Source organism: Alexandromys fortis, unplaced genomic scaffold (assembly GCF_014885135.2).
Source record: "Alexandromys fortis isolate MF-2015 unplaced genomic scaffold, M_Fortis_MF-2015_v1.1 scaffold_25, whole genome shotgun sequence".
Lineage (NCBI taxonomy): Eukaryota > Metazoa > Chordata > Mammalia > Rodentia > Cricetidae > Alexandromys > Alexandromys fortis.
Genome location: NW_026067904.1, coordinates 12,474,019 through 12,501,546, shown reverse-complemented (window position 1 = coordinate 12,501,546; position 27,528 = coordinate 12,474,019). Strand labels below are relative to the sequence as shown.

At 38.8% G+C, this 27,528-nt stretch overlaps 1 protein-coding gene across 1 annotated transcript in view; it reads right to left on the bottom strand.

Annotated features, from left to right (window-relative positions):
* Positions 1-404: 404 nt before the first annotated feature.
* The window catches only part of Nol4 (nucleolar protein 4), a 351,023-nt gene continuing 323,899 nt past the window's right edge, over positions 405-27,528 (bottom strand). Inside the window, exon 10 of the mRNA XM_050135051.1 lies at positions 405-1,168. Within this exon, the coding sequence (XP_049991008.1) occupies positions 975-1,168 (194 nt within the window). The 3' untranslated portion in view covers positions 405-974. The remainder of the gene's footprint in view (positions 1,169-27,528) is intronic.

The window sequence follows — 27,528 nt, the reverse complement described above, 5'->3', positions numbered from 1 at the left end:
GCGAGCAGCGCCCCCAGGGGCGATCATCTCTAAGGAAAGCGCCTTGTGCCGGCTTTCGCTTTGTTTTATAACGTTTAGAAAATTCTGGGATGAAAACTGCTGTGGTAAGCTGCCATGTCGCGTGGGTGTTTGGAGACTGGCGTTAAGTACAGAATGTAGGCATCTCTTGGAAGTAGTTCCTGACTGGACGGCTTACAGAACGTAGGCAAAGGTTTTTTTTTTTTTTTTTTTTTTTTTTTTTTTTTTTTTTTTTTTTTTTTTTTTTTTTTTTTTTTTTTTTTTTTTTTTTTTTTTTTTTCCCAGCATTGAGTGTTGTTTTTCTTTTATACATATCTAGAAAGAATTTGGAAAGAGTAGAAGGCAAAAGGGATGTGGGAAGGGTATTTACAGTAGTTTCTCAAAAAACAGTTTTCTTTTAGGACCTATGAAAAAGTTACCAAAGTAAAAATGACCATTTTTGAATGAAAAACAAGTATTCTTTTTATAAAAATTACATTTTTCTTTTAAAATACAAGATCCTTTTCATTGCTGTCATATCCTGTAGCAACAAGAAATTTGGCTTTTTTTTTCCCAGATACTTCAGCTTCCGGTCCAATAAGTCAGTAGAAAACTCCACTAATATCTCAGTTGGATCTTGAACTATTTTTTATATATACTACAAGCTTCTTCGTTTTTATCCTTGAATTAAGAATATGCAGCCTTTTTTTAAAAAAAATTGCTTATGATATTTATGTTGACACACTAAACCAGAAAGCAACTGGCTGGGCACATTTAAGCATCTCCAGTACTTCGAGGTCCGAGTTCCTCTGAAGCTTCTTAACACACCCGTGTACGGGCCAAGGACTACGAGGCAGGACGGAAGTGTTTCTCTTCAGAGACTGTGCTGCAAGCCCAGGAGCATCTCTGCTGGGAAATCAAGTGTCATTAGTGGGAACTACAAACTTAGAACTCGGTGGGTATGGACCTCGTTTGCTTCAGTTCTGTTGTAAAATGAGATTTTCCAGTTCATCCGCAGAGCGCAATAAAAATGCAGCGGATTCTCGGTACCCTGCGACAAGCTGTCTCACAGCGTTGATTTCTGTTGGACTGAGCTGAGGTCTGGAGTTTGAACTGCTGGAGGATCCTGAGCCAGCCGCCAGCTGCCGCTTCATGCTGAGATCCGTGGGTCCTAGACAAAAAGAATCACAAAGTAAGACAGGAATCGTGTTTATTCCAACATCTCACATATGAACACCCATCAAATTACGACTGAATTTATTCATGAATGCTGTCATGAGAAACTCATGGTCTCTAATCAAATGCATCTGCTCCCTGCAAGACTAAAGAGTAGTATGATGCGACGTGGGTGTCTGAGGATTTTTTTTTTCAGGTATCTTGGGCAGCATCCAGCCATCACTTCTTGTTAAAGCTGAGACTCAAGCCCTTTGAACACGAACTCTTGGCAGGATTCAATTTTCAGTCTGTCTCCCGCATGTTGCAGGCGCTACAGTGTACCAGCACTGCAATGATGAATTGCAAATATTTTTATTTGCTGCATTTATAAACAATGATAACTCCCATCAGTTCATATTTTAATGACTTCCAGGATAATTGTTAAACTTATTTTTTTATACATTAGAATTCATTCTTTGAGAATCTCACACGTTTATAAGATATATTTTCATCTTGTCCAGTCACCACTTCTGCCCGTTCAACTCCATCCACATCTCCTTCAAAGACTTCTTCCCAACCTTATTTCCTCTTTTTAGAAAGTCCTCCGAGTCCAATTAGTGCTGCCTGCCGGGAGGAGCTTGGGTGTTAGACCATCCCCTGAAGCATGGACCACCCATGCAGTCCCTGTATTCCAAGTTACCAGGAGCCTCTCAGTAACCGGCAAGGCTATATGAGTCCTTTCCTTATCGATGCTGACATTTTGACTGATTTGCTATTGGCAGGTCTCGTTTAAATAATTTTCCACTTGGCACAATCAAGAATGATTTGTGAAGAGAGTCTCAGGGAGGGATTGTCTAGGTTAGGCTGGCCTGTGGGTGGGTATATATGTGGAGTTTGATTGCTTTAATCGCGTTTTCAATCAATTTAATTTGGACCTACCCAAAGTGGGTGGCAGCACTTCATGGAACGAGCCCTGAACTGTGTAAGACTGGAGAAAGAGAGATGAGTGTAGGCACACATGTGGTTGACTCCTTCACCCAGCCCAGCTTCTTGACTGTGGATGTTACTATATGCTTCAAATCCCTACTGCCTTGAGCTTCCAGCCATGATGAACAGTAATTAGAAACTGTGATTCCAAGTAAGCCCCTTCTCCTCTAAGGGACCCTGATGGCATTTTACCTCAGCAGCTTGCCAAGAAACTATACTACCTCTTAAGAAATGTAGTCACTGAGGGCCGAGGGACTTCAGTTCAGTGTGTAGAGTGGACAAGTTCAAGCTGCATATTAAGGACTTGGCTTAACCTTTTCTTTCTTTCTTTTTAAAGGAGTTGGTCTAGATGTTTCTTTCTCACATCAAGGTAATGTTATCTACTAGGTGGATTAGTCTTATAATAGGTTAGAATAAACTTTTTCTTGAAATGGAGCGAGAAAGTAGTTCTTACAACAACCTGCAGAGGAACTAGATGTTTTATGTTATTAAACTGCGTCTCTATTTTCACAAAATACAGTCAGATGTTTCTAGTATTCCCTTATACCTTTAAACCAAGTCTGGCAATTCTGGTTTTGTGCAAAATTTAGTAACTTATTCTAAAATTGAATACAAAGTTATTTAAAATCTTGAGTTCAGAAATTAGCATTGTGAAGACACTTCATATGAAAATTTCATGTCTGCCTTTATAATTCAGCAAGTATTTATTAAAATTCATAAAGTTTGGAGAGAATGTCTAAATTTAGTAGTAATTGAATAAAGTATTGCTAAGCGTATCACAACATGACTCTGCAACAGGAAAGTATTTTAACAGACCCTAAATATGCAGAAGTGCTTAAAAAGGTGGGCATTTCTTTTGTGAGTTAAGACAAGTATTACAATTTTCTTGCAAGTGCTTCTTGAGGCATAAGGGAGACAGGTCAAGACCCAGTCTCTCTTCCATGGATCCCCGAGGGATGTAGAGGTCTCCTGAGAGGGAAACAGCTTCCCTTGAAATTTAATTAGAGCAGACAGTAAGATCTTTCCAAAGAACTCTTGACATCCACGGGAAACACACTTCTACTTCGGTCATGGCCTTTCCAAGCTTTGATTTTTCAGGAAGGATTTATCTTCCATTTGGTCTGCTATTTACAAAATCATGTTATCGACATGACAAATGAAGAGAGTGTGGCTTGTCACATTTGTGGAAAGGAGTCGCTGAACCTGTGCTCAAACAGTTAACAGTATCTGCAAAGTTCTCTGTGCATTCCCTTTTATTGATACGCTTCTTTTTCTTTTTATATTTAATTTTTTTACTCATGTTATATATGAACCATAGTTCATCCTCCCTCCCCTCCTCCTCACACCTCCTCCCATCTCACCTTTGTCTACTTTTCAGAAAGGGTAAGGCCTACTATGGGGAGTCAACGAAGTCTGGCACATCAAGTTGAAGGGACCAAGCAACCCCCTGCCCACCCATCAAGGCTGAGCAAGGTGTCCCATCATACGGAATGGGCTTTAAAAAGCCAGCTCACGAACTAGGTACAGATTCTGGTCCCCCTGTCAGGGATCCCACAAACAGACCAGGCTACAATATTGTCTCCCACATGCAGAGGGCCTGGTTCAGTCCCATGTAGTATCCCCTGTCGAGAGTCCATCATCTCCCACAAGTTGGAGTCAACTGTCTCTGTGGATTTCCCTGTCATGACATTGGCTCATACAATCCCTCCTCCATCTCTTCAACTGAACTCCCGTAGCTTGGCCTGGTGCTTGGATGTGGTTCTCTGCATCTGCTTCCATCAGTTACTGGATAAAAGTTCTGTGATGACAGGTAGGGTAGTCACCAATCTGATTACAGGGGAAGGACAGTCAGTTCAGGGCCCCTCTCCACTATTGCTAGGGGTCTTAGCTGGGGTCATCCTTGTGGATTCCTGAGAATTTCCCAGCATCATGTTTCTCCATAGCTCTGTAATGACTCCCTCTATCAAGATATCTCGTTCATAGCTCTCCCATCCCATTCCTCCTCCAACTCCACCATTCCATTCCCTTATGTTCTCGTCCCTCATCCCTTCCTCTTTACCACTTCCCAACCCACCTGGCCCCCAATTTGCCCAGGAGATCTCATCTATTTCCCCTTCCCAGGGTAATCCATGTGTGTTGGGGGCTTCTGTCTGGAAAACTACGTGACTACTTCCCGTACAAACTATGGCTTGAGAGCCTGGCTGCCATACCATATAGAAATATGGGCCTACATATGTGTCCCCCTTAGGGTCCTCTTTGTTACCTAGCTCTTCTGGAGATGTGGATTGTAATCTGGATGACCATTAACTTCTGATCCTCCTGCCTCCACCTCCCAAGTACTGGGATTACAAGCATGAACCACGAGGTCCCATTTGCCTTAAAATTCTAAAATCCTAACTTAGTGAGGAATTAATTTCTTCCAGATTTATTAACACACACAATTGAGATAACTTTGTAGTCTTTACAAGCTCATTAGCAAACCCTCTCCAAACTATAAGAAACCTTTTTGCCAAGTGTTTGTTATTCAAATCTTTAATGTCATAGGGATAAGAAGAAAAAATACATGTAATAGATATTTATTTAGTGATCACTCACTCAGCCTTCATCCAATGTCACTATCAATCTTTATTGTGTCTCAATGATCCAAAGCTATATTGAACTGATTCACCTTAACTCAAAACACAACTATTGCATAATTAAAATGTAAGTCCACTATAAATAATAGTTGAAATAAGAAGATGTAGAACTTAATGAAGTCTACAAAGTTATATTTGAAGACAAAACCACTGAGAACATGATTATTAGATGAGCCATGCCAGTGAATAGGAAAGACAATGACCAAGAAGACACTTAAACAGAAAATGGTCTCAGTAACACAGCTAAGGCAAATACAAAACTCCAAAAGGCCATGTTTATATAAGTATCCTGTGTTGATCAAAGTGATATGGGCTTATTTTTTTATGATAATTCTGAAACGTTGAATCAAAAGTTAAAGATATGTCATGTTAACCTAGACCAAAATTAGAGACATGATTCATTTTTAAGGCATGAGGTATATTTAAGTTATAAATGAATGACCACTTATTATTTTTAAAGTTTAAATGAAAGTATGCATTCATAATTATTAATTTTTATTTCTAAAACTAATCTATCAGTAGACTGTTTATGGTACATTTTTGTTTCTTGTTTTAAGATGCTTCATTTTGTTATAGTGTTTTAGTTTCTCTTTAACTCAGATAATGTTGCTTTCAAGCACACTTTTTAAAATTTTTTTTTTTAACAATGAGAACTACATTTTTGAAGACTGTGGTGACTCTTTTAAATTGTTAAAAATTATAGTGAGATGGGTGGAGAGATTGTTCTTGCAGAGGACCTAGGTTCAATTCCCAGCACCCATATAGTATCTCCGACCTTTTGTAACTCCAGTTACAGATGATCCAATGCCTTTTTCTGGCTCAGAGGTATCAGGCCTACATGTGGTGCACATACATGCCTGCAGGCTAAACACCCATACATAAATAAAATTAATCTAATATATATGTATATATGCATACACACACATATATTGACATGGCTGGGAGATGACTTGGTCAGTAAAGTATTTTTCATATGAGCATTAGGACGTGACTTCAGATTCCTAACACATACCACAAAAAGCTGAGAGAGTGGACACCTGAAATCTCAGTGCTGAGGAGATATAGACAGGGGCTTACTGGTCAACCAGCCTCATCTACTTAGTGAGGTCAAGGCCCTTGAGACTCTGTCCCAATGGACTGATGGAGGTGGGTCTTGTATCTTATCTGTTGATTTCATTGGTTAATAATAAAGAAACTGCCTCGGCCCTCATAGGACAGAAAATTAGGTAGGCGGAGTAGATAGAAGAGAATGCTGGGAAAAAGAAGCTAAGTCGAGGAGTCGACATGATGCTCCCACTCCAGACAGACGCAGGTTAAGATCCTCTCTGGTAAGCCAGCTCATGGGCTACACAGAATATTAGAAATTGGTTAGAACAATATGTAAGAGCTAGCCAATAAGAAACTGGACCTAGCCGGGCCAGGCAGTGTTTGAAAGAATACAGTTTCCGTGTAATTATTTCGGGCATAAGCTAGCCATGCGGGCGGCCGGGTGCCAGGGATGCAGCCCCGCCGCTCCTAATGCAACAATGGACAGGTGGATGCATTTGAGGAACAGCACTTATATTGGCTGGTTTTATGTCAACTTTACACAATCTAGAATCATCAGAGAGGAGGTGATCTCAATTGAGAAAATACCTCAATAAGATCCAGTGGTAAAGCATTTTCTTGATTGGTGATCAGTGGAGGAAGACCCACCCCATTGTGGGTGGTGCCACCCCTGGGCTGGTGGTCCTGGCCTGGTAAGAAAGCAGGCTGAACAAGTTATGATGAGCAAACCAGTAAGTAGCACCCTTCCATGGCTTCTGTATCAGTTCTTGGCTTCAGGTTCTTGTCCTGCTCGAGTTCCTGTCCTGACTTGCTTTGATGATGTGTGATATGGAAGCATAAGCTGAACAAACCACTTCCTCCCTGAACTGCTTTCGGGAGGAAAGACATAGTGTTTCATCTCAGCAATAGTAACCCTCACTAAGGCAACACCAGAGCTTGTCTTCTGGCACACACACACACCATTCTCACATATTCCATATATGCATACCTCCCTAACACTACACAGATTCTATTTCTGATATAATTTTACACAATAAAGATGGTTTATTCAATAAGGATTAAGTTTTAGGATGGCGAAGCTTCAGTGACAATTGGAAGAGTAAGGTGTTTCCCAACATGCTCTTACTATTATTATCTTAATGAATAGGTGTATGTCGTATGTTGTAATACTCTTTCAAAATCTGTCCAAATAGCCCTCTGTGCTTCTCGTATCTTAACTGATCCCACTTCAGACTGTACTGAGTTAATTCTTTCTCAGCTTTGAAATTGATATTGGCAATAGCTAATCCATGCATTACGGACACCAGTTCTTTAGACTCCTCAATTCCCTGAATACACATGGGATAAACAACAGTAAATATAGCAGAAGCATCCTAAGACCTCAAAAGGCAAGGAAAGCTATTTTTAGCCAGTGACTAGGGAGTTTTAAGCGACCACTGAAATTGTCAGGATCACATGTTCCACATCCCATCAGAGTAATTCATTCCATATCTCAGTAGTTTCCAAGGTTTCTTTGTTCTGGACATTCACTATTGTAGTCAAACACAACCATCCAGGGGAAGTGAAGGGCCTTTGTTTGTTGACTAGCAAGCTGTTTGGATGCTAACTTTGTCTTCAAACTGAGTTTCATTTCTCTTTTGAGTGTAGCAGATGTTCAATAGAAGTATTCACTGATGATAACTTAGTACTTTTCTGTCAAAAGGTAAAATAATTTAATCAAAAAAAATCAATATTGTAGCTACATTGAGTAACATATAAAGCATCTGCTGTGGCGTTGGCTTAATTCAGACACCGCATAAATGACCCTCCCCTTCACCCGATAACTAAATATTTATCAATGGTAAACAGTATCTGAACCACCAAACTAAATAAAGTAAACCAGATTCAACAGCCAATAAGTTTCATCTATATTCACAAGTCTAGGAGCACCAGAATTTGCCTGTTGGGGGGGTATCCTTCCTGATGGGATCACTTTGACATCATATAAATCTGGGTAATTTCCGTTCCCCCATCCCCCATGTTGTATTTGCTCACCTTAAACTTAGCTTATCCAGTCCTACTGTTTTTGATAAAATAATTTGCAAAACCACTGGGGTCTGATCCCTTGAGTAGAAAATTTCGTATTTGCAATACCAGTTGTGCTTGGTGTTTTCAGATTCATCTTGGAGTCCTATTTCTCTTAGTTAATGTCTGTAAGAGAGGCTCTTTCACTGAATGCCAGAGATACACTCTTGTAGCCTTTCACTACTCTTTTATTATTTCTCTATGCTCTTCTTTCTTGGTTTGTCTTCACAGGTAATCTCAAAGCCTTTCAAACATTCAGATTTTGGGTTTGTTGGTCTTTTTATTTCTTGTTTCCTATTTAAAGTAATATTCAGACTTCTTTTCTTTTTTTTTCAGCATTTTCTTTGTTTCTAACTTGGGCCAAATGATTATACAAATAAATGATAAAGAGATGGGAATGCTGATTACCTTGACCTGAATATTATATACAGCATGCTCTATGTTTTACAAATATGTACAATTACAGTATGTTAATTAAAAAATTAGCCAGCAAGATGGCTCGGTTAGTGATTTAGTTAAAATTACTATTGCTGTGAAGGAACACTATGACCAAAGCAACTTGGGGAGGAGGGTTCTTTGGTTTAGGCTTCTGCATCACAATCATCATCAAAGGAAGATAGGACAGAAACTCAAATAGGGCCAGAACCTAATGGACGGAACCTGGAAGCAGGAACCAAGAAGGAGGGCTTTTTGCTAGCTTACTCCCTGCTCATTTAAGAAATGGCCCAACACACAATGGACTGACACTTCCCCCATTAGTCACCATTGATGAAAAGGCCCTACAGGCTTATCTGCATCCTGATTTTATGGAGGCATTTTCTCAATTGAGGTTGCTTCCTCCTGATGACTCTAACTTGGGTCAAGATGATGTAAAACTAGCTGGTCTAATTGATCCCTTGTTCTTTTGACATATACAAACATGTCACTGTTAAGCTACAAATTTTATAATATCCATGATTTACAATACAATTTCAATTACAATATAAAACAGTGTGTAAAGATGCTTGTTACAAAACATGACAACCTGAGTTTGAACCCTAAGACCTACAAGGTAAAAGAAGAGAACCATTCCAAGAAGTTGTTCTCTGACCTACACATACATACACACACACACAAACACACACACACATAGGCATACAAAACACACACACATGCACACAAAACACACACATGCACTCAAAACACAGACATGCAGACACACAATGTAATAAATTTAAGAAAGCAAAGAAAACAACTCTAAAATAATTAATCAACATTTTATTGTTTAAAGTGGGGGTAAAATACTAGCCCAGGTCCACTGTTCAAATTTATTATCCACCAGTTATCAATACTTCTGAATGCAATGGCTACCAGCATACTAAATGTTCCTTCATGGTTATTATTTACTTAACTTGCCAATATTTGAATGACTATGCATTATTAGAAAGCCAGAGGTATGTTTCTTCATGTAACCATTAAATTTTATTTTTAACTTTCTTTTCCTATCTATTGGTTTATGAGAGAAGTGCTTTATACACTTTGGTAATGATCTTGGGTGTCATTTCTTCTATGCTCTTTTGTTAAGTTTTCATTTAATAATCTTTAGGTATATTCCTGGGATACATGGAATAAGATAATTACTACTTTATGATTACCTATTTTTCTTCAGCATTACAAACTGAGTCATTAATGCCCCAATTTGTTGCCTAAATTAATGTGAGAGATCAACATTTATAGTTTTCACTAAATTTCAATATAGAATTCAAAAGATCTCCTACTATAAAAGAGATCTGAGATCTGAATGAAGAGAAAGTGCCATGGCTATACTTCATCTTTCTTTTCAATAATGTCTTAACCATCTCATGACTGCTGTGTGTGTCTTGTCTACTGTATCTTCTTAAGAAGGCAATTACAAACTTGTTTCATAGTTTGCAGTGTCAAAAGCTTATTCTTTGGTAGCCTGGTGATGATTATCCCATATTTAATAAGTAGAGAAGGGAAATCCGACAATGTAAATTATATAAACTCAGTCAGAAAAGGTGTTAGTTACACTTAATTGGATTGACAAAGACCATTTTTAGTAAGCCTTTGCTTACTTTCAGTTTATACATATAGAAACAACTTTTCTATCCATTATTTGTATGACTATGATTTTTATTTATTTATTTATTTGATTTATATATTTATTTATTAAAGATTTCTGTCTCTTCCCCACCGCCGCCTCCCATTTCCTTCCCCCTCCCCCAATCAAGTCCCCCTCAAATCAGGAGCAGAAGGAGAGATAGCATGAGCAAGGAACTCAGGACCGCGAGGGGTGCACCCACACACTGAGACAATGGGGATGTTCTATAGGGAACTCACCAAGGCCAGCTGGCCTGGGTCTGACAAAAGCCCGGGATAAACCGGTCTCGCTGAACATAGCGGACAAGGAGGACTACTGAGAACTCAAGAACAATGGTAATGGGTTTTTGATCCTACTGCACGTATTGGCTTTGTGGGAGCCTAGGCAGTTTGGATGCTCTCAGTCCAAACACACTGAACCTGATTGAAGAGAAAGTGGGAAGTACTCTACAACACGTGGGCACAGGAGACCACTTCCTACGTATAACCCCAGCAGCACAGACAGTAAGGGCCTCATTGAATAAATGGGACCTACTGAGACTGAGAAGCTTCTGTAAAGCAAAGGACACTGTTGCTAAGACAGAAAGGCAACCCACTGACTATGATTTTTAAAATATTTATTTTATGAATGTATATTTGTGTGCCTATATGCAGTTATATGCATCACATATGTACAGAATTCTGGGGTGATCAAAGTATATAGGATCCCCTAGAATTGGAGCTGCAGGTGGTTGTGAGTCACCTGATCTGGGTGCTGGGAACAAAACCTAGGTCCACTGCAAGAATGGTAAGTTCTCTCCACCCCTGAGACATCTCTCCAGTTTTAAGACAATGATATTTATGGTTCTCAGTAAGGCTTGATGTTTTTCCACTCTCAGTGTGCAAGATTTGATTAGGAAATTATCAGAGAGTATACTCTAGTGGGACTTGTGCTTCTTTCATAGTCTAAGGTTTATTACAAGTAGTATCGGTCAACCCAGTTAAGTGTAATCAAAGCCTCTTCTGACTGAGCTTCCCTCACTTAAATCTTCCTTACATTATCAGATTTCTCGTCTCTACTTATTAACTATGGGATAATCACCACCAGGTTACCAACGAATAGGCTTTTACACTACCAATTATGAAGCAAGTTTGTGTTGGTTTCTTAAGAAGATACAGTAGGCAAGACACACACCAGAATCATGAGAAGTTTAAGACATTACTGACAAGAAAGGTGAAGTATAGCCATAGAGCTTTGTCATCAACAAACTCACCACTTTCCTACCAAACCTGAACATCAAATTCAGACAGTGTTTATTGGTAGATCCAGGTCTTCTACATACTATGATCTTAGATCTCCTCTATAGTAGTGTTGCATGGAGAGGGCTGCTTGTTCATCCCAGCTGCCCAGAACTAAAATAATCACACAGAAACTATATTAATTAAATCACTGCTTGGACCATTAGCTCTAGTTTCTTATTGGCTAACTCTTACATCTTAATTTAACCCATTCCTATTAATGTGTATATCACCATGTATCAGTGGCTTACTGGGTAAAATTCCCAGAGTCTGTCTCCGGAGGCTCCATGGAGTCTCTCTGACTCTCCTTTCTTCCTCCCAGAATTCTGTCTTCTCTGCCTACCTTTGTTCTGCTCTATCAGGCCAAGGTAGCTTCTTTATTCATTAACCAATACAAGAAACACACAGAGAGGACTCCCACATCATCGTACAGTATATTTTGAATTTATATATTGAATTGTAGTGGAAACTGTAAATACGTATCTCTCACGTGCTAAAAACTGTTGATAATTGTCTTAAAATAAATGAAAATATTTTATAATATAAATCTCCTGAACCTGCCTTGACAAAGATTCTATGCTTTTGAATTAGAGGTATTGGCACATCCCTGTAATCTGAGCAATCTGGAGCTTGAGGTAGGAGGGTTACAAAATGAAAGGCCAACTTGAGCTATATAGTGAGACCTTGTTACTATGTGTTCATATGTTTACTATATATTAAATTACATATTTAATATATTTACTGGTTTTAAGAATAAATGAGAATTAAACCCAAGACTTCTGAAAAAGTAGTAAGTATTCTTAACTGATATTTCAACATTTTTCTCCATTGTCTTGAACCATTTGTACTTCATTTTAGTTTGTATCTAAACTCAGTTTAAGACAATTACCTATAGACCGAATCACAATTAGTAAATCTACAATGCAATCTAAGGTCCAGATAACATTGTGGAAGAGTGGCAGAGACTTTATAAAAGCTGTAGCACCAGGATGCTGCTTGCTAGATTGTGTCTCTGGAAATGACAGGGAACTTGAAGCCGCAAACAATATGGTCACCTACACAAGATCGAGTGTCAATACTAGCTGATGCACCAGTGTAGATGGGGACAATTTCACAAGGTTCCATGACCAGCGGGTTGGAGAGAGGTAGATTTGATTTTCCCCAAGGACAAGACCCTTGCCTGATAGGTTACCCTATTTTAAATGATCAGCCTTGAACAGAGATGTGCATATAAGCAATGCTAAATGGCCTTGGTAGGTTATATGTACATGTGTGTTGGTGCATGTCAGCACATTACAGTAATAATTAAAGAAGAGCACATGGATTTGAGAGTGAGTGGGAAGGGACACATGAGCTAAGTAGGGGAGCAGGAGAGGTGGGAACAATGTAAATACAGTACTCACTTGATATTCTCAAAATTTTTACATTTAAAATTTAAATTTAAATAAAAATTCAGTTAAAATATAAGACTTCTGAGCATGAGTATATGGGAAGCAAAACTGGACTGGTGTGGTTTAGAAAAAAAAGAGAGGAGAGGAAGTTGGGAGGGGTGAGGATATAGGGGGTAGATCTGGAAGAGATTAGTGGAAGGGATGGGTTCAATATGATGAAACACATTTTATAAAATTAACAAAATCTTAATAAAATACTGAATTAAGTATGTTAATAAAATGGAAGTTCTACCTGTGTTATAGCACTGACAAACTAAGTAACGAGATCCAACTGGTGAATTTGGACCCAGAATGCAATTAAACTCAAAACACAGAATACTATTTAATCCATATACAAAGATGAACAGACGGCATTAAAGTCAGCAAATGTAGACATGGGTTTGAGTTCTTCTATATAATCTTCTTTGCTGTGTGAGGTTGACCAAATTATTCACATTCTCTGAAATTCACCAGTAAATTATTAACAAATACTGTTTCCTTTGTTTGCGAAACTAATAAAGCAGGAAAACAGAATTAAATTATTTGTATTAAGTGACATAATAAGTAAAGTTATATTTGTGTGTGTGTGTGTGTGTGTGTGTGTGTGTGTGTCTCAGACAGGCAACAACTTGCATGCTATTCCTCATAAGCTGTCCATCCTGTTGTTTGAGACAGAGTCTCTTTCTGGTCTTGGACTTGTTTAGTCAAGACTGGTTGACCTTTAAGCCTCTGGGATCCTCTTCTTCCACCACCCCAATTTTTATATTAAAATATGTGCCACTACATCTACATTATGTTAAATGTATGTTCTGAGAATTGGATTCAGATTCACATTCTTGCATCACAAGCACATTATCAACTGAGCCATTTCCCAGGTATATTATCATTATTAAAGTTTAAAGATTTATTTAAGTTGGCATGACTCTGTGTGTTATTTCTATTCATACATATTAGTTATAAACATACATATGTGTATGTGCACATGCCTGCTGGTGTGCTTCTATGCATGTGTTTTTGAAAATAAAGCATTGATTGTGACATGAAGTTTGGAGGCTTGGAAATCTCAAGATCTGCAGCCAGCAGTCTGCATCCTCAGCAAAGCCAGTACGAAGCTGTGGTCTGAGGACTAGCAGAGTTGGTAATGTATTCTAGCTGCAGCCATGCAGGTGCAGGCCCCGTGAGAGCTAAGGCTTCATTCAGTCTGAGAAAGCACCTGCACTGTAGTTCAGTCAGAATCGGGCAGCAGAAAGTCCCTCTTTCCAACCATTTGCTTCTTTTTGAGTGACGTCTTAAACTGGTTGGAAGATTCTCACCTAATTAATAGTGAAATGTCTGGACACCTTATGGCCAGTTCAAGTTGATAAAAAAAATCATATTAACAACTGAATTTAAAAGTTTATTAAGGAGTCCTCCTCTAAAGAGCTGGTGGTCACAGTTACCATTAAAGTTTTGAGATACTTATCTAATGTGTTATAGACATAAGATGTGAAAGGAGTTTCTTTCTGTATGCATAATGGCAATATGAATAACTAAGTTTCTGTACATTAAACATACACATTTATTTCATAGTGATTAGATTTGATAACTCTACAGTGCCTTAAAAAACTTAGGAAAACTATAACCATCATAGAATCACTGAAAAATAATAAGGTAAGAAACTTGCTAATTATTGAGGTTATACTTCCTTTAGTATTGAAATTATTAATAATTTATAATATTACAAATTGATTAATAACTACATTAAAACTTTAGAGTGATATTAAAAGTTCAACATAGTTTGATCATTATTGTATTGGAAAATATTTTTAGTAAAAATTTCTCAAGATATGGTAGAGTTTTATATTTGAATCACTGGCTGATTTTGTTGTTTAATTTTCAATTGTTCATACATTCATGTGTCTGTGTTTGGGTGTGCCCACATAAGAGCAGGTTCTTGTGGAGTTCAGAAAGGTGTGATTCTCTGCCACTGGAGTTACAGATAATTGTGAGCCCCCTGATGTTGGTACAGAGAACTGGGTATCAGTCCTCTATGAGAACAACATGCTCTCTTAGGGAATGAAACATCCATCCATCCCTCATTGGCTGTTATAAAACACAAAATTACATGCAGTTTTTTCTTTTATTATTTTTTCCAATATTCACATCACTATCAATAATGTGTAGTTACATATCATATGACACATCATTTTCATTCAAGTGATTTAAATTATTGTCAAAATGTACCATAAGGAGGTGATCGTCATATAGGCCATTTTATATAGCATAACATATCCATAGGATTCCATAAGTTTTATATTCATTATACATACATACACATACACACACCTGAAATTCTCCAGTGTGACTCATCTATTTCTACAACCTTTATAAATCACTCTATATTTTACCTTTGCCAAGGAAGACTTAGAAAGTATTAGCAAATCATATTTTAAGCTGATGCTTAACTGGTGCGTAGGATGTGTATCCACGGTCACCGTAACTCTGGTTGCCTTGGAAGTGGAGGTGAAACAGGGTACTACTTCTGGAACATTTTTTGTTGTTGTTTTCAAATTCAAATGATTTCAAGATTAGAAGAGGAAAACAGATATGAACTTTTTGAAAGGGAAAATCGCAGGCACCCAGTGCATAGACTATCATTTGGTGAGTCATCAAACTGAAATGAGGGTCAGCAAGCCTTGCTTTCCTGCACACTTAGAAGGAACATTCGTGTTCTGCCTACAATTATCAAAGCCTGTGAAAGAAGCGGGACTCGTGCAGAATAGGGGGTTTATGCTGAAGAGGCTTCTCATTGTGTGTGTATTTGTGCTGGAGGCTTGTGTGGAGGTCAGAGGACAACAGTGGGTGTGGGCGCAGCCATCTATCTCATTTGAGACAGGGTCTCTTGTTCATGCTGTCTCCTAGGGTAGCAGTCCCATCAGCTTCTTGGGGTTACACTCTCTCCATATAGCTGTAGGAGTGCTGGGATTTTGGATGCACTACACACTTCACTATCTCCCAGCCCTGAGTAGCTTTTTAGCTGATTTGTCAATATGGCACAAAAGTAAAGAATAAAGATTTAAGACACGTAAAAACTTAAGTAGAGGTTTTTGGAGCTAGAGTGTGTTTACTTGCCTTCTCTCCTTGATTGCTTATCAAATATTCACTTCCCCTCAGCAAGCATCAAGAGAATTGAAAGGGAAGCAGAACTGTTTTTATGAACCTATACAAAGACTTTCCCTGCAAATGACCGAGGACTGAGTTTATAGATTCCCATTAAGGTTAATGCCCTTTCCCAAGTTTTAAGCCTTTGTTATTAAATGGCTTAGAAAGCCAATTAATATTTCATAAGGAATAGAATAATCATGGGCACAGATGATAGTAGGTCAGAGCACTGGAAGAGATGTAAGTCACAGAGAAGGAAACATAAAAAGAATTCTGCTTTGAAAATAAACATATTCTTCTGAACACACTGTGTTCACGAATATGATTTTTGGAACAAGGTTTTTAGAGTATAAAACCATCCTTGTAATCATTTTATATAGCATAACGATAGTCATAGGATTCCATACATTTTACATTCATACACACATTTCATATATATATTTGTCATATATACATATGACATACACTATCTATGAGAAATAGGACAACACAGAGTGATATATACTGCTAGACATTTTTTTAAAGTTTCATTTATTTTATTTTATGTGTATGTATGTTTTGCCTGTTTGTATACATGTGCAAGTCTGGTGCCCGTGGAGGTTAGAAGAGGGCATTGGATCTCCTGGACCTGGGATTACAGATGGCAAATGAGCCATCACGTGTGTGCTAGTACTGGAACCTGAAACCTCTACAAAAGCAACAAGCATTCTTGGTCACTGTGCCATCTCTCCAGCTTACCGCACACTTAGTTTTGTGATCAGTTCTGAGTTTGAGCGAGTGGCCCACACAGGCATGAAGAAAACTTCCTGGAGTACAGCTGTGTGTCTCCACAAGTTCCTGCAACTCTGCAGAGATGGAAGGAGAGCCTCCAGGACAGACATATACATGTCACTCAAAACCAATGTCATTTAAAAGTACCATGTGCCTTGGTACTTTTTGTAACCAAAAAGAATATTAGCATTGTAATGGAAAGTTTTAACATGAGAGCAAAGGTAAGGCAGTAGTTCTCAGCAATTTTGGGGCGATTTAAACAGACAGAGATCTCTAGTGGGGGAAGTAGGTGGCCTGCTGCCTGTGTTGGGAGGTCCACCAGTATCCAAGCTCAAAGTGGAGCACAGTATATGAACTATATGAGTACAAAAGGTAGTGGTACAGACTCCCTAGAACAGTAAAGCAAGATGAACTCCTCCCCCACCCAGAAGCTTTTTCCAGAAGCCAGAAGCTAGAGGGAGAGGTGAAATGGAACTGATTTGTACAAACAGATCCCCAGAGGATGTGTCAACATTCAAAGGGTACTGTGCAAGGAAGACAGCCCACCACGTTTAATGATCTCGTGTCTCCTGAAGAGGCCATGTGCAGTTTATTAGCAGGCTCAAGAAAGCAGTCCCAGAGTGCTCAGGGAGGCTTCTTACATCCGTCTCCTGCAACGCACAGCAAGGGATTCTCAAGAGGACATTTGGAGCACATACAAATCCATTTTCCTGTGCAGGAGTAAAGATCGGGCTTTGCAGAAAGAGCCCTGGGAAGAGCCTGCTCGCTGTTGAACTCTAAACCCAATTACACAGGCTGGATTGTCAGGGAAAGCCCAGGTCACTCACTCCTCTTTCAAAGCCTGTCTGAGGTCTCTGACCTACAGGAACCCAGGGAAAGCCCCGTGGTTATTAGAAAGTTGCTTCATGGATTCTGCAGACAATTCATTTTATATCTTTGATTTTCTAACAAATTACTAACATCATGTTTTGTCATTAAAATTTATACTAAGCATCATCTTTCCAAATATCTAGGTGTTGCAACACAAAACTGTCTAAATAATTCATGGTCTCAGTTGAATTCTAGGTGATTGTTTTGATCCACATGGGAAAGCTGGAGAGAGAAGGAAATGAAGTGCCAAGAGTTTCAAATACCGAGTTTGGGCTTCCATCTAATCTGTTCTGCTACAGCTGAATTTTCCTAATGTTTGTTCTGTTTTGAGTTTTCTAATTTTGAAGTAATTCAAGTTTATGCCAAAATGTTTTTAAATACCTATGTTACATTAGGAATTAGCTCTACTCAAAGTTACTAATTTAATAGAAATTAGCTTTACATAGAACTCCCAGATGCAAGAAAGCTGTTTAAAGGGCAGGCAACTTGAGCTAGAACCACAGATTTCTTTTTTTTTTTTTTTCCTTTTTAAATCTGTGTATGGAGTAAGTATATTGGCGCGCGCGCGCATGCGCACGCATGCAGATGTGTATGCACATGTTTGTGCATACTTGTGTATGTAAGGCTCACTTCTGGTGTTTTTCCTTCAACTGATCTCTGTATTTTTTGAGACAAGATCTTTAAATAATCAAAAAGTTCATGGATTTGTCTAGAATGGTTGGCCAGCAGGTTTCACGGACCCTCCTGTCTCTGCACTCTTCCGCCAGTGCTAGGGTTCCAGGCACTGATACCAGGTTCTGGGGATCTGATCTCACATTCTTGAGCTCGTACCAGCAGGCATCTTACCCACTGAGCCATCTCCCTGGTTCCAAAACTGTAGCTTTCTAAGAATCACCCTTGAAGTTTCTTTGTTAGACAAACTTATTTCATTGAGAAAAGAATATTACACGAGGAATCAAAGGTATACGATCTGCTGTAATAAATACAGAACACTATTTCCACAGCAACTCAGCCACCCAGTACCAACCTAAGCATGTGAACCAGCACTGCTGATAGAAACGCCCGTGGCGGTGGCGGCACTGCCCTTGCCCACGGCTTCTCATCAGTTCTGACAGCTGAATAGCTGAAAGGGAGCCAGATATGGGGGAAGATCTTAATTCTGAACTCTATTCCATCTAGTGCATTTCGGTTTAATAGTCACCTATGGCAAGTGACTGTCATATCGATCCCACAGATCTAGATAAAATCATATTTGAAAGAAAAAAAAAGACAATGTGGATAGAACGAGTACTTTGGATCAGGAAAATGCCCTGATTAAGAAGTCAAAGGGATGCATTTTAGCAGTGATTCTCAACCTGTAGGTTGTAACCCCATTAGCAAATCTCTATCTCCAAAAATACTTACATAAGATTTATTATTATTATTATTATTATTATTATTTGGGACAGGGTTTCTTTGTAGCTTTGGAGCCAGTCCTGGAACTAGTTCTTGTAGACCAGGCTGGCCTTGAACTCTTGTAGATTCACCTGTCTTTGCCTCCCAAATGCTGTGATTAAAGGAGTGCCCCACCACTGCCTGGCTACATTAGATTTATAACAGTAGCAAAATTACAGTTATGACATAACAATAAAAATAAAACGATTTTATGGTTGGGGTCACCACAACATAAGGAAGTGTATTAAAGGTTCGAAACATTAGGAAGGCTGAGAATCAACCACTGTACTAGAGACATGAGCTTACTAACTGTAGACAGTTGACTGGGGAGGATGGTGCTTGGGAGACAGAACTACCAAGACAGCTTAGTGCCTACAGGCTGTGTGGTACAGACTATCTCAAAGAACTGAAACAAAAAAAAATAGTATAAAAATGGGGAGCTAAAGAGGTGGCTCAGTAGTTAAGAGCACTAGCTACCTTTCCAAGGGACCATGATTTGGTCCCCATTGGTGACTCACAACCATCTGTAACTCTAGTGGTGTAGGAGAATTGTCTATAATATGTCAGACATGTTTTAAATAAATGCTGATTGGCCAGGTAAGAAGTATAGGCAGGAAAACCAGACACAAAGTAGAAATGATGCGAAGAGAACAGGAGAATTCTGGGAAGGAGGAAGTTGATTTCCCCCACTCCTGTCCAGACCACCGAAGCAGCAGGATGTGATCTGCCCCACTGAAAAAGGTACTGAGCCACATGGCTAACATAGATAAGAACAATGGGTTAATATAAGATAAAGAGCTAATAAGTAGCCCGAAATAATGGGACAATCAACTTTATAACTTATAGAGATCTCTGTGTGATTTTCTTTGGGGCTAAACAGTCTGGCAGAACAGAAACCACCAACAAACAAGCCAGCCTCCATGTTACACTCTAGTCTCAGACAATCCACTTCTGACCACCATTGGCACCAGATACGCTTGTGGCATATAGATATACATGCAGAGCAAACATTCATATATATAATAAACAAATAAAATTATGTATGTGTACATGTGTGTATAAATACAAGTGCAACAAGTTGAATCACTTAGTGGAAAAAATCTAATATAATGCATTGGTTTTGTTTGTGTATATATGTATGCAGATATGTCTCAACATGTATATTCATGCATCAAAGGCAAGAGGTTAACCTTAAGTATCTGTCTTTGTCATTCTTTACCTACTTCTTTGAGACAGTCTCTCATTGATCTTGGATCTCACTGTTTCTGACAAGCTAGCTCCAGGAATTCCCTTGTCTCTGTTTCCCTCGTGTTGAGACTACAGGTATTCTGGCTTTTTACATGAATGTTGGGTCTTCTAATTTAGATCTCATGTTTACCCATTACTCACCAAACCACCTCCCCTGCTTTAAAATATAAAATAAAAATTTGCTCTGCTTTGAAAACTTGTTGCATTTTAACAAGAAGTTCACAGAGTTAGAGTAAGTGCAGGCTCCCAACTACATGGACTCTAATTTGATCACATTAAGTCACCTTTGCCCCATGATATGTTATCTTGAGCATCTTTCCATATGTAAAGAACCTGCTAGTGTCCTGAAGAGGATTATGCAGCTTCTGTGAATAAGTAGCAACACTACTCTGTAAAGTTGTTATCTATAGAACTTTTGTGACAGATTCCATGCAATTCTCACACAGCAGGGGCATCCAGCTGATATGTGGCAAGAGGTGAAGGCCCCTCCCTGTGTGTCAGCGTTGCTTCCTCTCATGTGACTGTCAAGCCATTACAATTTATTAAGAGTAGAAGATAAAGCCACGTGAGCACTTCCCAAGCCCCTGGATGGATAGAACAATCAATTTTCCTAAATTATAGGCTTAAAAGCCAAGTATATTTTAAGGCAGAATTGATGCATTTCAAAATATTGCTGTGAAATATTTGAAATGAAACGTTTCTCTTCCTTCAATGTTGTACTCTTCTGGGTATTAAGAAAAAGAGGCCTATCATTAAGAAGATAACTTCAGAGTAGGTAGTATGGTTCACTTAGCAAAATGCTTGCCTCATAGCATGGAGGTTCTGACCTAGATTCCCCAGAACTCACCTGGGAAACACCAAGTGTGGTCAAGTGCATATGTAATCCCAGATCTTCAATATCCTATACAGCTAAATTCCTGGGATTCACTGATCACCAAGCTCAGCTTACTTGCTACTTGTTGAGTTGTAAACCAGTGTGAGAACTCAGATTCAAATAAAAACTGGATAGAGTCAGTGGTTGTTTGAATGAGATGTCCACATATTCTTGGACATTTGAATTCTTCATACTCAGATGGTAGCACTGTTGTGTAGGTTTAGTTGGCATAGTCTTGCTGCACGCAGTATGTTACTGGGGACAATTTGGCGTTTCAAAAGCTATGCACCATTCACTCTGTTTCCTGCTTGTAGTTAGAAGATGTTCCTTATCAGTTCTGCTACCATGTCTGTCTGTCTGCCATGCTTCCCCATCTCAATGTCAAAGGCCTCTTATCCCCCTGGAAGCACAAGACCAAACAAAACCTCTTTCTATCAGCTGCCTCTGTCATGGTGTTTTATCACAAGAACAGAAAAATAATACTGAACCTAAAGAATGTCACCCTAGACTGTCCTGTGTTCTTCATGTGCACATGCTCATCTGCACACATGCACACATGCACTAACACATACCAACACACATAAAACACACACACACACACACACACACACGCACAAGAAAACAAGAAAAATATCCGCATCTTCTATCACTCCAGTGCTTAACTTGAATTAGTCAAGATATCCAAGGAGGCACAATGTTTCACCGGGAAAATGTTTTTACATAGGCATCTGTGATTCATGTATCCATTCATTGAGCCCAAATATGAGCTGACACTGATCAAAAAGAATTTAGGAACAAGCCATCTTCTGTGTCTCCAAACTATGCTTATTCTCTGTGAAAAATGTGCATAACAAATGGGTGAAGACACAGGAAATCTTCATGGTGCATATGGGAACATGCAAGAGGAGAACTCAACTGGGAAGTGATGGGGAAATAGCACAGGCCTTTCGAGAAACCAAGAGGATGACATGAGTCAGGCGCAGGGGAAGTTAGAGGTACCCAAGGTCAGCTCAGCTCCAAGACAGGCAGTGTCCTATGGAACACAGAGGGAGGAAGAAGTCATTTTTCCTTTATTAGCTTAAGGTCTTTTGGGATAGCTAGACTATTCTGTCTGGTTAAAAGTTAGATATAAAATCTGTAGCTCAGAAAGAAGGATGAGGATGCAGACATTTACAGAAGAAAAGGTAGCCACTAATGAGTTTTACCTTGAGCAGTATGCAGAACAAAACACTTCCAGGGACAAAGGGAGGAAGAGGGAAGGGAAATTGCATCATGAACAAAATGAGTAAAAAAAAAACATATAAAAATAGCAAATGCTTGAGAGGCAGGAAATAGAGAAGGCTGAGGACACAAGGTGATGAGAATGTTCTGTCCTAGGTATCAAGACCACAGATATTTCAAAATTATAATCATCAGGGTATTCAAACATGTCCATAAAATCCATAAAATTATAGGATGAAATCATCTTACATTTGACAGTTGGTGCAGTCAATGAGAACTTATCAACTACCTATCAACTGCTAAAACATGGTAGAGGAGAGAAAGCTTGCTTTAGTGGGCTGAAGGAAAAGTGTAAGCGACCTGTGAAAGGGGTAGGTGAATGGAAGGGCTCCTTTGACTATTTCCCCCAAGAACACCTATGATGACTGATGGGTTAAGGAGCTAGAGTTAAAAACTCTACATAAGAAACGAGGCTTCAGTCTCATATGACTACTGTGATAACCTCTAGGTAGACCTATGACTAAGCCATACCTGCCCTAGACGCAGTGACAGGCGTTGGTCAAAAAGACCCTTAAAGTAGAAATCCCATCTATTCATGTCACGACAAAACAAGAAGGATAATTGATGCAGGGATTCGGGCAGACTAGGAATAACCATACACATGTTAATACGGCTTATTATTACCACAACTTGGTCTTGTTGGATTTTGGTCTGTATATCAGCCTGCTTTATATCAGAGTTGAAGAACAGACTGGAAAGACTACTCCCCATGGAGTGTGTTGAGAGGAAACAGCCAAAAGAAAATGATGCCTTTTGCACATAATTGAGACTTAAGGGGTCCAATGGGTAAGTGAGGTGAGCCGCAATTGCCTTCTGTGGATGGTGTGATGTGATCTTCCTGACAGAATGTCCCATGTCAATGAAAAGGATAATGACAGGATGACTGGCTGCTTCTTGCTCCTTTCATTTGGTTAATTTGAATACACTCTTTGTACAAATTATAGCTGCTGTCAATTTGATAATACTCCAATTTGAAAATTTGGATTGTTGGGTGCAGGCGCTTGCCAGCTCTAAACAAATGGTGGGCTGGCTAGCAGAAGATTTGAAGGGCACTCTGGCAATGGTCACAGAAATATTCTTCTCTTGCTAGGAAGTCTCCAATGTAGGCCAGATTTCCAAATTGCTATTATATTAAAAATGAAACAGGAGTTTATAAACCTCTACTAAAACCACTGTAGACCTACACGTGGGTGAATCAACTGAAATCTTCCTCTTTTCTGGTTTGCTTTCTTCTTACTCGTTCTTTTGCTTTTTGCTGGTTTCTGTGTTGGATCAAACGCAGGGAATCATGTGTGGTAAGCACATGCTCTACCGCAGCCTTTCAGCTCCAGCCTTTGTTTTTGCTCATATAAACATTGTCCCCTAGCATCCAAAATACATAAATTATTGTCTTTGTACCTCTTTGTCTTTGACTTCAAAACTCTATTTAATAATATTAGTCCAATCAAGCCAATGATTAGGTACTTAATATGTTACAGACTTACAGGAATGTAATCATGGACAAGACAAGGGCTCTGTTTTCTCAGAAAAACATAACAAAAGTGTTCAATGAGTTAAGCAGTAGAGTAAGGTAGAATTAAAAATGTTTTGACATTTCAACAAGACAATGCCTGCCTTAAAATATAATGGTTTCATTATTTATATTGCAGGGGCTATTTTCACAGATTCTGGAAGAGGGAACTGGGTCACCAGGAACTGAAATGACAGGTGGTTGGGAGCTGCCTGAAGTGAGTGTTGGGAATTGAAACTGGGTTTTCTGTAAGTCAGAAAAATTATATTCACAGAATTTATGTGGCAAGTCCCAGGATAAATAAAATTGTGTATCCAGTCAACTTAACAATTGCTCTGTATTTGAAATAAAACTTAACAAAACCAAGACAGGAGTAAAGAATACTATTGTTAAAGGAATTCTAGATTCTTGGAGAATGAAAACCTATTTTGAGTCCCTTTATATTACAGTTATTCATTCCCTTGGCTACCACCGTCAATGGGTGCCAAAGTCCTTCTACACTTGAGCAATTCTCTTTCGTGTCAGTGTAAACAGGGCCTTTGCCAAGATTATGTTTTAGCTGTTAAGTTGAACTAAAACTCAGTCCAAAGTCTCAAAGAGAGTTACCTAATTTGCAAAGTGTTACAAACCATAGTAGGTTAACTGTGGCAGAATATTAGTTTAATTTATATTAACTAATATATTATATATTATATAATATTAATTTATTATATTAATTTATAATGTGGAATATTTGTTTAATGATGTTATATTAATTTATAATGTGGAATATTTGTTTAATGAAGTAAAGGTGTGCTGCATTCTTTTATGTTACTTTGTTTAACTCTATAAAGCTATGTTACTTTGCCTGCCTAAAACACCTGGTTGGTCTAATAAAGAGCTGAATGGCCAATAGCTAGGCAGGAAAGGGATAAACCAGAAGAGAGGATACACAGAAAGAAATCTAGGTTCAGGAGGAAAAGGAAATGAGAAAAGGAGGAGAGGAGGGCACGGTGGGCCAGTCACACAGCCAACTGTGGAGTAAGAAGGAAAGAAAGATACATAGAATAAAGAAAGGAAAAAAAATCCCAGAGACAAAATGTAGTTAAAGAGAAACAGGATAATTTAAGTTAGAAAACTGGCTGTAAATGAGCCCAGCTAAGGCCAGGCATTCATAAGGAAGAATAAGTCATTATTTGGGAACTGGATGCCAGGCCCTCAGAGAGTGAAAAATAAAACAAAACCAATCTACAATCAACCAGTAGTTTAATCTCATGATGTGCTTTCTCAACAGCACACAGGCAGTCTTCAGGGCTTGGAAATTATTTTTTGTGGTCTTCTTAAGTGGCCTTTATCTCACCATATAAAAGTTAAAGAATGCATGAGCCAAACTGTCCCATAGCTACATGATTTTATCATAAGCTAGCCCCCTAATTGCCTATGCCTGCCTCTTATTTCATAGCCTTTAAGAAGCAAAGATGCGGGAAGCTATACCACATGAAAATGGAGGCCTAAGACACTGGTGGCACAGAAGTAAGAGAAATGAAGGGCTCTTCCCAAGCCACTCCGCTTCCAGACTTCATGAGGTCTGCTCTTCACTCTGATACCACAGGCCAATGGGAATATTGTTATTAAAAAGTCAGAGAGATCCTAAAAGGGAGAGGTTGCTGTCATGGGATCCTCTAGCTCCTTCCCGTCTCTATTATTATATGAAACTGAAGGTTTTTATGGGGAAGGAAAGGAGACTAGTATCAAACAAAGTAGTTCTCAATATAATATTGTCATATCTGCACTCAAACCATCAATTTGTGAAAGCTGCATTCCTATCATTTATGCAGCTGAATGCTTGGCTTCTTCTCTAGAATTCTGATGTGGCATTTGAACATTACCAATGACTGAAGGATAGACACCAAGGTGATGTGTGTGTGTGTGTGTGTGTGCGTGCACTCACATTCACTGTGATATATATATATATATATATATATATATATCACAGGAGAAATTCAAGAGTTTTCTGAAGGCATATGACTATACCTAGGAGTTCTAAGTCATAGACTTAAAGGGTGAGCACCAATTGATGTCACAGAGGAAGCATCAGGTGAAAGAAACTCAGGAGGCTTGATCTGAGGCAGGAGAGTGAGACAATGCTATTTCTTCCAACAGGAGTTAAAAAAATACAAAAGAAAATTCATTGATTACATCATCTGTCCAGACTTGACTCCAGTTTTGTTTTACTTTTCTTTGTTTTTATTTGAAAGACAATGTATTTTTCTCTTTTGAGAATCAGATGAAATATAAGAAAAACTTTACTGTTACTATTCTACAATAAAGTTCAACAACCTGACTGGTCTCATCTGAAAACAGCAACAATTACAGAAACAACATTTTTCTGAAATCCTGTGAGTTTTCCTTCTCGGTCTTGGTACATAAACAGTTCTCCCATGAGGACCACTCTGTATTTTTAATAACAGCCTCTCAAGTCAGATAAATATCATAATATAGGATAGAAATTGTGAAGTCCAGGAGCACAGTGGGCTGCTTCTCTGCCATCCATGTCTTGAGGTTCTTAATTAACTAATAGCAAGAGGCTTCATATTTTCCCATTGTATTGTCCCATAACACAATTTAGCCATTTATGGAGCATAGATACATGATTCTTATTGTGTAGGAATAAAACCATCTCAGTTTATTTTAGTTTCACATGTCATTACATACTGAAGTTTTGCTGTGTTCACTTCTTTTTATTTCATTACTACTACCAAGGGATTCCAAGTTAGCATTTTCTTTTGCAGATATTATAGAAATAACTAGGATTTGGTGCCATCAACTTTCAAACAAGGAACACCAATAGAGACCAAGAACAATGTTGTGAATGATAAAAGCAGAGATATCAAGCCATCGACAAGGTCACACCTCAAAGCAAAGCATTTGCACCCACAGAAAAAGATAACTCTCAGCCTTGATCAGAGGATCCTGTCCTTGCAGTGAACAATGGGGAACAAAAAAAACCATGACTTCAAGGATGCACAGAAGAAGGCACAACTAAGGACTCAGCTCAAAACATGACTTCCTACTCCCTGCTATGGCTTAGGGGGCATTGTGATGGGGGTGCACAGCCTGAGAACAAGAAGTAGGATTGGGCGAAATGATTCATGAAAGAGTCTGCGAGACATTCTGCAGGACACAGCAGAAAATGACTAAACTGTCTTTAAAATTTCCTGCTTCATGGAAATGTCTCTGGATACCATGGGCCTGTAGGCCGAAGATGGATGCCCCAACAGTACAGAGGAACTTTGGGTGACTGTCCAGGCTGCGAGATGTCTCTGTCATTTCTAGAGTTTTCTTACTCAAGTATTATTATATCCTTCTGGAGTCTTTGATGGAGTTGAAGAATGAATAGTTATAATTTTCCTTAGTTATGATAAGATATAAAATAGATATAAATATTGTAACTGTAATTCTTACTTGATAACTGTTTTGTTATATGTAATTTTACTATGCTAAAGTTAAAGCCTTTCTTTTTTGTTTAAACGGAAAAAGGGGAAATGATGTGGGAATGATTTCTTACTAATAAAGAAACTGCCTTGGCCCATTTTATTGGATAGAAAATTAGGTAGGCGGAGTATACAGAAGAGAATTCTGGGAAAAAGAAGCTGAGAGAGTCGCCATGATGCTCCCACTCCAGACAGACGCAGGTTAAGATCCTCTCTGGTAAGCCAGCTCATG